At 45.3% G+C, this 14,156-nt stretch overlaps 1 protein-coding gene across 24 annotated transcripts in view; it reads right to left on the minus strand.

Annotated features, from left to right (window-relative positions):
* The window catches only part of camk2g2 (calcium/calmodulin dependent protein kinase II gamma 2), a 103,126-nt gene that overhangs the window by 21,870 nt on the left and 67,100 nt on the right, over positions 1-14,156 (minus strand). For 9 of the 24 annotated variants that reach the window (XM_036984384.2, XM_036984348.2, XM_036984441.2 and 6 more), the window contains exons 8-14: positions 13,317-13,400; positions 13,143-13,237; positions 8,647-8,769; positions 8,403-8,486; positions 8,245-8,287; positions 7,320-7,379; positions 3,115-3,158 (exon numbers count right to left, since the gene is read on the minus strand). In XM_036984384.2, coding sequence (XP_036840279.1) covers positions 3,115-3,158; positions 7,320-7,379; positions 8,245-8,287; positions 8,403-8,486; positions 8,647-8,769; positions 13,143-13,237; positions 13,317-13,400 — 533 coding nt within the window. Of the gene's footprint in view, positions 1-2,008; positions 2,042-3,114; positions 3,159-7,319; positions 7,380-8,244; positions 8,288-8,402; positions 8,487-8,646; positions 8,770-13,142; positions 13,238-13,316; positions 13,401-14,156 lie in introns of all 24 variants that reach the window. The other 15 variants (XM_090239501.1, XM_090239550.1, XM_036984455.2 and 12 more) reach the window with 3 other exon arrangements.

The raw sequence follows: 14,156 nt of genomic DNA on the forward strand, positions 1-14,156 counted from the left end.
GTATGCTGTAGCGTTAAGATTTCCCTTCACTGGAACTAAGGGGCCTAGCCCTAACCATGAAAAACAGCCCCAGGCCATTATTCCTCATCCACCAAACTTTACAGTTGGCACTATGCATTGGGGCAGGTAACGTTCTCTTGGCATCCAACAAACCCAGATTCGTCCGTCAGACGGCCAGATGGTGAAGCATGATTCCTCACTGCTCCAGAGTCTAACAGCGGCGGGCTTTACACCACCCCAGCCAACGCTTGGCATTGTACATTGTTGATCTTAGGCTTGTGTATGGCTGCTCGGCCATGGAAACCTATTTCATGAAGCTTCCGATGAACCGTTATTGTGCTGACATTGCTTCCCGATGCAGTTTTGAACTTGGTAGTGAGTTTTGCAACTGAGGACAGACGATTTTTCCACGCTTAAGCACTTGGTGGTCCCGTTCCGTGAGCGTGTGTGGCCTACCACTTCACGGGTGAGACGTCGTTGCTCCTAGATGTTTCCACTTCACAACAACAGCACTTACTGTTGACCGGGGCAGCTATAGCAGGGCTGAAATTTGATGAACTGACTTGTTGGAAAGGTGGCATCCTATGACGGTGCCACGTTGAAAGTCACTGAGCTCTTCAGTGAGGACATTCTACTGCCAATGTCTGTCTATGTAGATTACAAGGCTGTGTGATCTATTTTATACACCTGTCAGCAATGGGTGTGGCTGAATCCACTAACTTGAAGGGGTATCCACATACTTCTGTATATTTAGTGTAGGTACTGTAGGTGACTGCACATGCAAGCACTCCACATCTCTTATGCCCCATCCTTACTCAATTCCGGCCTCAAGGTCTGCAGTACTGCTGGTTTCTATCATTCCCCTCTAATCACGGAGTAATTCAGACCTGGGACACCAGGTGATTGGAATCTCTGGTCAATCAGTAACACTGGTCAATCAACTGCCAGGGAGTAAATAAAGCCAGCAGTAATGCGGATTTGACTACCCCTGTCCTGTTGGTCACTACAGAGAGGCTGGGATTGGATGACCATTTCAGAGTGTTCTTTACCCTGTGACATTCTCTGTCCTGTGACATTCCCCAAAAGATGTATCGGTCACTACTGGGTTGTTGCTGCTAAATATGATTTTGTAGGCAACCAAGACAGAAAAAATAAAAGTGGGAAAAAAAGAGAACGTTTCTCTTAAAGGGGAAAAAAACATGAGGGTTCAATAAATCCTCCAAAACTTGAAAAATAAAGAAACAGAAAATATAGATATTTACAATGGCACAAATGCACCCTATTCCTGTTGCTAGGCCAAGTCTGCTGCCATGGGATACACTAGCATTGCCATGGTAATCAGTGCGTCCCTGGGAAAGTGAAATGGGGGAGGGGGGGGTCACTTGTGTGTCTCTCTCCTATCCAGACAAATGTTCTCTCTCCTATACAGACAAATGTTCTCTCTCCTATACAGACAAATGTTCTGTAGGCTTTTTCCTGCATCTTTTTTCCCAGCTCTTTGGAGGGTAGTGAGGAAGAGACCTTGGTTATGGTTTGGGGTTTGAGTTTCTGGCTTGATACTGACCTACAGCTTCTTTCTGGGCAACTCTGGAGCTGTGAGCCAATGTGAGGGATGAAGGGCGTACTCTGGGGGGGGGGGGGGGGGGGGTGGGACAGTAGGCTAGTGAATCCATAGACAGGTAGGCTTGGCCTGGCTGCTGGGGAGAGCATTGAGGGGAAATGCAGATGCAGGAACAGGCTGGTGTGTGTTTTTTTGCGTGTGAGCATTTGTTTGCGTGTCTGTTTGCGCATGTATGCGTGTGTTAGCCCATGTACTGTAGATACGGGTTCTGTGGAAGGGAAATGGTTATGGTGGTGGGAATGCTGGAGATGTTGGATGGAGTTGAGAGAGCCAATGGAATTCCAACAAGACAAACTGCCACAGACCCTCGAGCATCTCAACCGAGAGAGAAAGAGAGAGAGGGAACAAAAGAGAGAAGGAGATAGAGAAAGACAAAGCAGATCTCACCATCAAACAAACACTGGAGCTGGACTTCCTTTTCTGAACAGATTGCAACAGAGAGGGGAAAAACAGGGCATCATAGGGAAAAATGAACCAATAAAAATAGAGGGGGAAAAAAAATGAAGCTGCCAGTTAGATCCCACAGAGAAAAACACATCCACAGGAGCTTGAAGAAGGACAAACGGGAAACATAGAGGGAGTTGCTTTCCACCAATAAAATAAAATGACATAGCTGTAAAGCAATATGGATCCGTTAAGTCATATTCAACAAATTTATGATCATGACCAATGATATCATGCCACAGATTACAAACACCTGCGTGTGTCCAATGGAAGCCTATATATACTTGTGACCTGCAGTGTTTGACATGACACCCTGATGAAGACGACTTAGCTCTGGAAACGTTGGTAAATAAATGATTGCGCCGGAGCTACTAGAATGTGCAGCTTTTCTTTTCAACGTTAAGGCGGGTTGTGTTGCTTTAGACCTGGTTATTGTTTGGCCTTTTGTCGATCATGGCACTTCACTGCATGCACTGACTCCGTGTTGAAAACCAATGATCGTTCAGCATGCGGATCACTCGGATCACTTAGGATCAGAGGAGAGGTTTTGCTGGTGAAAAACTTGTCTTTCTGTGCTAGCTGTCGGCACACACAAAGATACACACTCACACACATCCAAACTGAAAATCATAACTTTACTATCAATTACTATGGGTGTAGATTATATACCATTTACACAATCTGGACAGCTGATATGGACAGTGAAGTAATATTTATCTATAATAACCTTTATCTATAATAACCTATAATACCGTTCCCCCCCCAGCAAGCGATATTTCAACTGCCTGTCATTTTATAAACATTACAGACACTGAGTTGTGAGACGTCTTAAGAAGTAAGACGTCTTGGGGAAGTGGAGACCAAAACGTCTCTCCATTCCCACGGCATACACTGGAAATGTGTCTCCTAATGCCAACGCACTTCTCAGGAAAATAGAGATATAGCAAGAGCAGAAGAGAGAGAGAGAGAGAGAGAAAGAGAGAGAGAGAGAGAGAGACAGAAGAAGAGAAAAAGAGGCACAGAGCTTCCATACAGCTCAAAACCCTTACCTTCACTCCACCATCTGACTTCTTGTTGAGTAAACTTTTGCATGCTGAAACAGAAGAGGGAGAGGGACAGACGTTAGGACATGACTGGCAGCTAATCTAGAACAAACCACGCCCAGCATCAATCAACCAGGAGCCATAGTACTGTCGGAGGAAAATAGAGGACAGTGATGTCACAAGCCTCTGTGGTCACTGAGGTGAAGACCTGCTCAGTAGAAGACCTGCTCAGTAGTCATCTGACGCTTGGACATTGAAGACTGTAGGGAGCAGGGTACCTGTATGTACAGTGAGAGCAGGGTGGTACAACAGTACCGTTTCCTTTTCAGCATGCCTCACAGACATATTATCACATATCACATACATGCTCTCGACGCCACACACACTGTACATACATTGCAGTACATTGCAAACGCTCACATAGAAAAAGAAAAACCACAGAAAGTGAGACATATAAACACACAGAGAGACACAGAGACGGAGAAAAATACACACACAAACACATATATATGATAACCTTCAATCAGGTCTCACAGATCCTCAAAGTCCCTTACCTTCCATTGAAAAATGTAGGAAGGAGGGCAAGGGGAAAAAAGGGCAAGATGTTTGTTTTTTAAAGGTCAGTATCTTCATATATCGTGACAACAGGCACATTGGACTCGAGCTCGTTCGCAGGTGGTTCATGCGATGGTGGTTGGTGGGTCATATCAAAAGCTTGGCATGCATTATCCACAGCAAACTACAGCTCCCAGGGTGCAGCTCAGCTCATAGAGTGCAGCCCAGCTAAAGGGTGCATCGTAGGGGAAAAAAGGGAGACACCCTGCCTGCCAGGCATCTAAAGCCTAGACTGTACTGCCGTTGTAAGCCGTAACCAGTATATCTTCGTTCAACTGCTGCAATTAAAACAATTGAATTCCATCTATCATCCAGGCGGAGGAAACAAGACAACAAACAGCAACAGAAAGGGCCAAGGGGTCGTGTCCAAGTGTTACTCAAAGCTTCTGTGGGCGTGACCCATCACCAACCAACTCAAGCTGCCAGTGACATAGTGCTGTTCTTTCACCATAGGAAGGTTCACGACGGGAAGAAATCAAACGGAGCAAGCAACACCGAAAGAGATAAAACGAGAAAGAAATCAGAACCACCCAGGTGCATCTGGTAACCCATGCAGGCTTGCAGAGGCACAGATACATGCTGGCTGGTTGGAGGTGCTAGTCCATGCAGGCGAATGCAATGAGGCTGTGGGGTATTGGCATCAACTGGGAATTGATTAAGATCTGTGGACTGATTTGCGGAGGGAAAGTAGGGTGTGGGTGTTTGATTGTTGTTTTGTTTTTAGAGCTAAGACTGCCCAAACGTTCGTTGACAAAGATTTATTTAGTGAAAAGAGAGACATGCACACACTAGGTAGGTAGACTGGCACACATATTGTGCATGCACACACTCACACAGTCCTATTGTATCAGCGCTGTGACTTAGTGTGCATTAATAACCTAAGCTAAATCAGGTTAATGTTAAAGGTGTGAAATATGTCTGAATTTAGACAAAATAAGGCCATTGTCACCTGACAAATGTCATTATTATGGAAAGGAGATTTCTGTCTGCTATCACACAGCCTCAGACAGCTCTAAATATAACAGACTAACCAACATCATCATTAAGTTTGTAGACGACACGACAGTGGTAGGCCTGATCGACAATGAGACAGCCTATAGGGAGGTCAGAGACCTGGCAGTGTGGTGCAAGGACAACAACCTCTCTCTTAATGTCAGCATGACAAAGGAGCTGATCATGGACTACAGGGAAAGGACGGCCGAGCACGCCCCCATTCACATCGACTGGGGCCGAGCTTCCTGCCATCCAGGACCTCTATACCAGGCGGTGTAATTGTCAAAGACTCCAGCCACCCAAGTCATAAACTGTTCTCTCTGCTACCAGACGGCAAGCATTACTGATGCACCAAGTCTGGAACCAAGATGAGCCTGAATAGCTTCTACCCTCAGGCAATAAGACTGCTAAATAGCTAGTTAAACAGTTAACTAAATAGCTACCCGGACTATCTGCATAGAACCTTTTTGACTCATCACATACGCTGCTGTTACTGTTTATTATCTGTCCCTTTATTCCTAGTTATATGTACATATTCTATCTCTATTACCTCGTACCCCTGCACATCCACTCTGTACTGGTACCCCGTGTATATAGCCAAGTTATCGTTACTCGTTGTGTATCTATTATTACGTGTTTTACTTTTCTATTATTTCTCTATTTTCTCCCTCTCTGCATTGTTGGGAAGGGCCCTTAAGTAAGCATTTCACTGTTAGTCCACACCTGTTGTTTATGAAGCATGTGACAAATACAATTTGATTTGATTTGACTCCCTACCTACGTGAGAGAGTGCGCGTGTGACAATGAGAACTATGTCTGTCATCTTCAATTCTCATTTCTTAAGAACATCACACAATGTTAATGCATTGCCAAGGGCTAAAATAGAACTTTCTATTTCTGACGCAGTCCTGCCTCTCCCATCTCCTCATTGGTTTATAGAAGCAGGTACCCACGTGCAATCTCCTCATTGGTTATACCCACGTGGGTGATTGAAAGATGAACTGTGTTGCTGGTTGTCATGGTAATACTATGAAAGTTTAGATGCCAATCACCATATAAGTTCAAAGATGAAAAAGCCTGGAAGGAGGAGAGATGACTAGAAACGATTCGGTTGACTGTTTTATGTGTGGATTATTTGTCGGAGTAGAGGACCTTGTACATTTCAGGTAAAATAACAACCTAATGTTTATATCCCAGGACCAATTAGCTAGCAACAGCAAGCTAGCTAAATAGGACAAATTAGCTAGCAAGTGCAAGCTAACTAGATAAATTGCCATAAATGTTTAATGCTTTTCGACCTGTCCCCAAATTAGTGTAATTGGTTCAGAGTTTGTTTTGATATTTTAACCTGTGTGTCGTGATCGCGTTTGGTGTGTGGGGACAAAATAAATGTATGCACGATGGTGCACGCGCGCAGCCGGTTTGGGTTCCGTGTAAGCCTTAGGGAGGGCCAGCCTTGGTCCAGAGTCCTGGATCACTCAGAGGGTTCTGTCTCTTCCTGGCCGGTTCCCCTCTTTCCACTGGGATTCTCTGCCTCTAACCCTATTACAGGGGCTGAGTCACTGGCTTACTGGTGCTCTTTCATGCCATCCCTAGGAGGGGTGCGTCACTTGAGTGGGTTGAGTCACTGATGTGATCTTCCTGTCTGGGTTGGCGCCCCCCCTTGGGTTGTGCCGTGGCGGAGATCTTTGTGGGCTATACTCGGCCTTGTCTCAGGATGGCAAGTCGGTGGTTGAAGATATCCCTCTAGTGGTGTGGGGGCTGTGCTTTGGCAAAGTGGGTGGGGTTATATCCTTCCTGTTTGGCCCTGTCCGGGGGTATCATCGGATGGAGCCACAGTGTCTCCTGACCCCTCCTGTCTCAGCCTCCAGTATTTATGCTGCAGTAGTTTATGTGTCAGGTGGCTGGGGTCAGTTTGTTATATCTGCAGTCCTTCTCCTGTCTTATCTGGTGTCCTGTGTGAATTTAAGTATGCTCTCTCTAATTCTCTCTTTCTCTCTCTCTCTCTCTCTCTCTCTTGGAGGACCTGAGCCATGGGACCATGCCTCAGGACTACCTGGCATGATGACTCCTTGCTGTCCCCAGTCCACCTGACCGTGCTGCAGCTCCAGTTTCAACTGTTCTGCCTGCGGCTATGGCATCCTGACCTGTTCACCGGATGTGCTACCTGTCCCAGACCTATTATTTGACCATGCTGGTCATTTATGAACATTTGAACATCTTGGCCATGTTCTGTTATAATATCCACCCTGCACAGCCAGAAGAGGACTGGCCACCCCTCATAGCCTGGTTCTTCTCTAGGTTTCTTCCTAGGTTTTGGCCTTTCTCTGGAGTTTTTCCTAGCCAACGTGCTTCTACACCTGCATTGCTAGCTGTTTGGGGTTTTAGGCTGGGTTGGGTGTGTGTGTATGTGTCTGTGGGATGTCTTGTTGGGAGGATGGCCACTCTAGAGCTGTAGAGTATGTGCCAGTGCGCAGGTAAGTGAGGGGTGGGGGGGAAACCAAGGGTCAGTGGCGGGCACTCCAGGCTACATGCTAACAAACCAGGGGGCAGTGTTGGCACAGTGCCAGGCTACTGCGGCTCCCCTGCCCTGACTAACATACCTTCTGAAGCAAGAGCAGCTGTGCTGGTGGTGGCCGCAGGGCTGGTGTGCTGTCGGCCCACTATTGGACAGAGAGGCATTCAGTTGGGAGGGACCAACCAGGCAAGAGGTGTGGGCTCTCTAGAGCACAGTGTCACTTACTTCTTTAAGTGCCCCTCCCCCGTTCACACCACTCACCCACCTTTTTCATCTCATTGATGATGTGAGGAGGGCGGGCAGATACATCCATGGGCTACAAGCTGTATATCCTACCGATACTTACCCCAGTGTGCACACTCGATGTTAACAAAAAAAACTTCAATGGCCTATCATTGATCACAAACGACTATAACAAAAGATTGCCACAAAAAAACACTGAGATCAACAAGTGACAGTTATGCAGTGTTATGAAGCAACATTGTACACACAACACTACTTTCTTACGAGCAGAGAGCTCTATGTCAAATGTCTGTCCTCCACGATAGTGCTTTATAGAGTGGCCTTCAGACGAGGCTGAGATAAGCTCTTTACGTACTGCTGGGATTTGAAATTATAGTCTGAAATGTCTCAATTAGCCAGGAAACGTGGGCCATAGAACTTAGTATCCCAGAATTCCTGGGCACGCAGGTGGGTTGTGGATGTATACAAGGACAAACAACCTACTCTACACATCTGCACTCTACAATGCTCCTTATTATAAATGTCACTATCTTATTTATAAAGTCGATATAACAACAAAAAGCTCAATGCATCTACTTAGGGAAGTGGTTGAGAGAGCGTTCAAGGCAGTTTCCTCTACAAGGGAAATTCAATACGAGGTAAGGACACTAAACCTCTGAACACACAGCAATGCATTATTGCCTATCTTTGGATTACTTTGACGGACTAGAACGCAGAAGAACACTATAATGCCATTCTAAATGTGAAGACCCAGATGCCCCCCTCACCTGAGAAGTTTCTGGTCACCAGCATGGTGGTGAGGATGGCTCCCTGGAGAAGACAGAATACAGAGGTAGGACAGGGGATAATATACAATCTCTCTAACACAACCGATTGGATATATGTGTGTGCACCCAAGTGAGTGTCCGTGTCTGTACACACTCACCTTGAGTTTTCTCCTGGCGTTGAACTTGCGCAGGCACTCCACAGTCTCTTGGCGGTGCATCATGGAAGCCACTGTGGAACGTTGCTGGTCGGGGGAAGAGGAGCAGAGAAGAGGTGGAAAGCAGAGAAGTAACAACAAAGCAATGATTACGCCATCCCAGCACCAGTTATGGAGGTAAAATGGGGCCAACGTTACCACAAATGTAATAGCGTGTGAGTGATAGCCTGGTGATGGGGTGACTTACGCAGATCCATGGGTGCTTGAGAGCCTGGTCAGCAGTGATCCTCTTGGCAGGGTTGATGGTCAACATCTGGTTGATCAGGTTCTTGGCTTCGGGGGTCACTGTGTCCCACTCTGGGGAGGGGAACTGGGAGGGAGGGAAGGGAGGGTGGGGGGGAAGAGAGAGAGAGAGAGAGAGAGAGAGAGAGAGAGAGAGAGAGAGAGAGAGAGAGAGAGAGAGAGAGAGAGAGAGAGAGAGAGAGAGAGAGAGAGAGAGAGAGAGAGAGAGAGAGAGAGAGAGAGAGAGAGAGAGAGAGAGAGAGAGAGAGAGAGAGAGAGAGAGAGAGAGAGAGGAGAAATCATTAGAGATGCACATTAAGTAAATACGGTACAACGACAAATACACAGATAAACATACAGTGAGTTCCAAAAGTATTGGGACAGTGACATGCTTCGTTGTTTTGGCTCTGTACTCCAGCACTTTTGGATTTGAAAGGATGCAATGACAATGAGGTTAAAGTGCAGAGGGTATTTTCATCCATATCGGGTAAACCGTCTATAAATTACAGCACTTTCTGTACAGTCACCCCATTTTAGGAGACCAAAAGTATTGGGACAAATGATATTATATGTGTATTAATGTAGTCCAAAGTGAAGTATGTGGTTGCTACCATGATTACAGATAATCCTGAATGAATCGTGAATAATGATGAGTAAGAAAGTTACAGAGGCATAAATATCATACTCCAAAAAAATGCTAACCTCCCCTGTTATAGTAATGGTGAGAGGTTAGCATGTCTTGGGGGTATGATATAAAATGCTAACCTCCCCTGTTATAGTAATGGTGAGAGGTTAGCATGTCTTGGGGGTATGATATAAAATGCTAACCTCCCCTGTTATAGTAATGGTGAGAGGTTAGCATGTCTTGGGGGTATGATATAAAATGCTAACCTCCCCTGTTATAGTAATGGTGAGAGGTTAGCATGTCTGGGGAGTATGATATAAAATGCTAACCTCCCCTGTTATTGTAATGGTGAGAGGTTAGCATGTCTTGGGGGTATGATATTTGAGCTTTGTAACTTTCTCATCATTATTCACGATTCATTCAGGACTACCTGGAATCATCATAGCATCCACATTACAGTGCCTTCGGAAAGTATTCAGACCCCTTGACTTTTTCCATATTCTGTTACATTACAGCCTTATTCTAAAATTGATGAAATAAATAAAAATCCTCATCAATCTACACAATACCCTATAATGACAAAAAGAAAAAAGGATTTTAAAATGTTTGCAAATGTATTAAAAATAAAAAACTGAAATACCTTATTTACATAAGTATTCAGGCCCTTTGCTATGGGCCTCGAAATTGAGCTCAGGTCCATCCTGTTTCCATTGATCATTCTTGAGATGTTTCTACAACTTGATTGGAGTCCACCTGTGGTAAATTCAATTGATTGGACATGATTTGGAAAGGCACACACCTGTCTATATAAGGTCCCACAGTTGACAGTGCATGTCCGAGCAAAAACCAAGCCATGAGGCAAAGGAATTGTCCGTAGAGCTCCGAGGCAAAGGAATTGTCCGTAGAGCTCCGAGACAGGATTGTGTCAAGGCACAGATCTGGGGAAGAGTACCAAAAAATATCTGCAGCATTGAAGGTCCCCAAGAACATAGTGGCCTCCATGAATCTTAAATGGAAGAAGATTGAAACCACCAAGACTCTTCCTAGAGCTGGCCGCCCGGCCAAACTGAGCAATTGGGAGAGAAGTGTGGCGCACAATTGTCCCAGCGTCGTCCAGGTTAGGGGAGGGTTTGGCCCGGGGTAGGCCGTCATTGTAAAATAAGAATTTGTTCTTAACTCACTTGCCTAGTTGAATAAAGGTTAAAAAATATATATATGTAAAAGGCCTTGGTCAGGGAGGTGACCAAGAACCCCATGGTCACTCTGACAGAGCTCTTGAGTTCCGCTGTGGAGATGGGAGAACCTTCCAGAAGGACAACAATCTCTGCAGAACTCCACCATCAGGCCTTTATGGTAGAGTGGTCAGACGGAAACCACTCCTCATTAAAAGGCACATGACAGCCTGCTTGTAGTTTACCAAAAGGCAACTAAAGGACTCTCAGATCATGAGAAACAAGATTCTCTGGTCTGATGAAACCAGGATTGATCTCTTTGGCCTGAATGCCAAGCATCACGTCTGGAGGAAACCAGCACCATCCCTATGGTGAAGCATGGTGGTGGTAGCATCATGCTGTGGGGATGTTTTTCAGCAGCAGGGACTGGGAGACTAGTCAGGATTGAGGCAAAGATAAACAGAGCAAAGTACTGAAAGATCATTGATGAAAACCTGCTCTAGAGCACTCAGGACCTCAGACTGAGGCGAAGGTTCACCTTCCAACATGACAACCACCCTAAGCACACAGCCAAGACAATGCAGGAGTGGCTTCGGGACAAGTCTCTGAATGTCCTTGAGTGGCCCAGCCAGCGCCCGGACTTGAACCCAATCGAACATCTCTGGAAGCACCTGAAAATAGCTGTGTAGCAACGCTCCCCATCCAACCTGACAGAGCTTGAGAGGATCTGCAGAGTAGAATGGGAGAAACTCACCAAATACATGTGTGCCAAGCTTCTAGTGACATTCCCAAGAAGACTCAAGGCTGTAATCACTGCCAAAGGTGCTTCAACAAAGTATTGAGTAAAGGGTCTGAATTCTTATGTAAATATGATATTTCAGTTTTTATTAGCATGGAGTATTGTGTGTAGATTGATGAGGGGGGAAAAACTACTGAATCAATTTTAGAATAAGGCTGTAATGTAACGAAATGTGGAAAAAGTCAAGGGGTCTGAATACTTTCCGAAGGCACTGTAGCTCAACACACACCACAGCACAAGGCTCTTTGTGATTGAGACTCATTGAATTAGTGAGTACTATGGTAGAGATATTGAGGAGGAGGAGGAGGTAATGCTGGTCATGGTGGGCCTTTCCACTTCATTCGGCCGCCCAAACTAATGCCCTGGCTGGTCCTCATAATCACATTGCTTCCAGACTGCAGCTCTCCGTCACACGCAGACAGACACATTATAAAAACACATACACACACACACACACACACATTACAAACACACACACACACACATTACAAACAAACATGCACACCAGAAATGGGTACACACGCGCACCCGTGTGTGCACACGTACACACACACACACACTGCAATCACACACAGACACACAAACACACACACAGAGAGTACACACATTCTCTCAAGGCGCAAAAAAAATCTGCCCACATTGCAGAGATGCCAAACAACGAAGCCTGCTATCTAATTACGAGGACTTATGAGGAAATATAATTGAACTGAATGGTGCTTTCAGACAGCAAATTAAACTAGATACAAATATAAATAAATTGAATGATAAATTGAAAGTCGGGGCGTACTTGGACATTGCCGCAGCGGAAAAGATTGCATCAAATCAATTACTGAAGCCAAAAACAATCCATGTTTATTCAGTTGCATTACACCTCACCCAATCAGATCTGATAAGACAATGGTCAAGACATGAGTAGACTGTATGAGTTGAATACAGTGCTAACCAGAGGTGGCCAACCATCCTCCTGGAGAGCTACTAGCTGTGCAGGATTTTGCTCCAACCCAGTTGTAACACATCTGAACCTGAATTAGGAGGTAGTTAGTAACTAGCTGGTTAACAGCTACTTGTTAGATGCTACTGCACAGTTGGATATAGGAACACAAGCATTTCACTACACCTGAAATACATCTGCTAAATATGTGTATGTGACGGATACAATTTGATTTGATTTAGTAGAACCAGCTCTCCCAGGCCCTAAACCAAAGGTATACAGAATGAATACAAAACACAGTCCTGCTGCATGTATATACATCAGAGCATCCCTGTTAGCTTGTATTCCTTTTGAGTTGTATCCTGGGACTGCCACAGTGCAGTAGAGTCTCCTAGGCCCCTCCCCCTGGGTTAGTAACTGCAGAGGGTCGCTCTGACAGCCTCAATGGGCAGAAAACACAGCTCTATCGCAGCCAATTAAAAATTAACGAGAGCAAAATCTGGACCGGGACCGTTTGGGTCGTTACGGGGACCTGAAGGGTATGTATGCACTCAGACAGGCACACACTCTCTTTTGAGCTCTTTCCCCTCTCCTCCCATCAGTTTAGTGTTAATGGCCTGAGTGCTGCTAAAAGCTCCTTCAAGCCCAACCCAACACCACTCCGCTGCTTCCCAACACCACTCCGCTGATTCCCTACAGCTCTCCCTCCCTCCATTCCTCCATCCTTCTTCTCTCTTTCCCAAGGCCTCATCCAAACCGACACACCCACGAGCGCAAGCGAACAAGTGCTTGCAACATACGTGCATGCATACATACACACTGGTCTCTCAGTGAATTCAACATAATATAATCATGCACACACAAATCTGTTCTAATCCCATAGAGGTGAATGGTAAACCGAGAGGGGGGAGGGGGACAGATGGTCACTACTCACATCGTAGGCCCCAGCCTTGATCTGCTGATAGAGCTTGTGCTGATCTTCATCCCAGAAGGGAGGGTAGCCCACCAGGAGAATGTACAGGACCACACCTGAACACAGAACACACACACGGGGGGGTTAGTACACACACACACGCGCACGCACATATTGAAGGAGGGAGTCACTCACCACAGGCCCAGATATCCACCGGCTTGCCGTAGGGGTCCTTCCTCAAGACCTCTGGAGAGAGGTAGCCTGGAGTGCCTGCAAAACCTACAGCAGCAAATAACGTGTCAAAAGGAATTAAACAACAACGTCTAGGATCTAATGTAAAGACATTGCAAGAGAAGTGTACCAACACAGCGTTCTATCATCCCCATTCAGGAGAGCTCTACTCTGCCCTACAGTGAAACTGAGAGGTTTTTTTTTATTGTCCAGCCAAATTAATTGTAGGTAGATCGTTGGAGATGTGGTTATCTTACTATGAGGTGCTTTTTTATTCATAATGATCCTGACCTCTGACATGACCTTTGACCCTAGACGGCAGTTACCGCCATCTTGCTTGTTACACCCTGGAATACAGGATTACAATACTGGAATACGTTTACATGACGATTTGTTTTTAATACAATCTCGTGTTAGTATATTTATTGGTATGTGGCTGTCAGTGTCATTTAGTTTGAGACTTGTATCAGCAAAGAACAATAAATAATACCAAGGTTTACCATAGACACCGTAGATCAAAGCTCAGTGAAACCAAGGTAAAAAGCAATAACTGACGTGTGTGATGGAAGTCACTGCCTTTTTCCTTGGTTTCACTTGAACTTTTTGCTCATCCTGCTAACATCTCCATAACACAACAGGATATTTTGATATTTGTCCACATGATAAAGCATGCACAGTTGAAGTCGAAGGTTTATGTACACCTTAGCCAAGTACATTTAAACTCAGTTTTTCCTCATTCCTGACATTTAATAAAGTAAAGATTCCTTGTCTTAGGTCAGTTAGGATCACCAATTTATTTTAAGA

The sequence above is a fragment of the Oncorhynchus mykiss genome, chromosome 1, assembly GCF_057628025.1.
Source record: "Oncorhynchus mykiss isolate SJ-2025 chromosome 1, ASM5762802v1, whole genome shotgun sequence".
Taxonomy (NCBI): domain Eukaryota; kingdom Metazoa; phylum Chordata; class Actinopteri; order Salmoniformes; family Salmonidae; genus Oncorhynchus; species Oncorhynchus mykiss.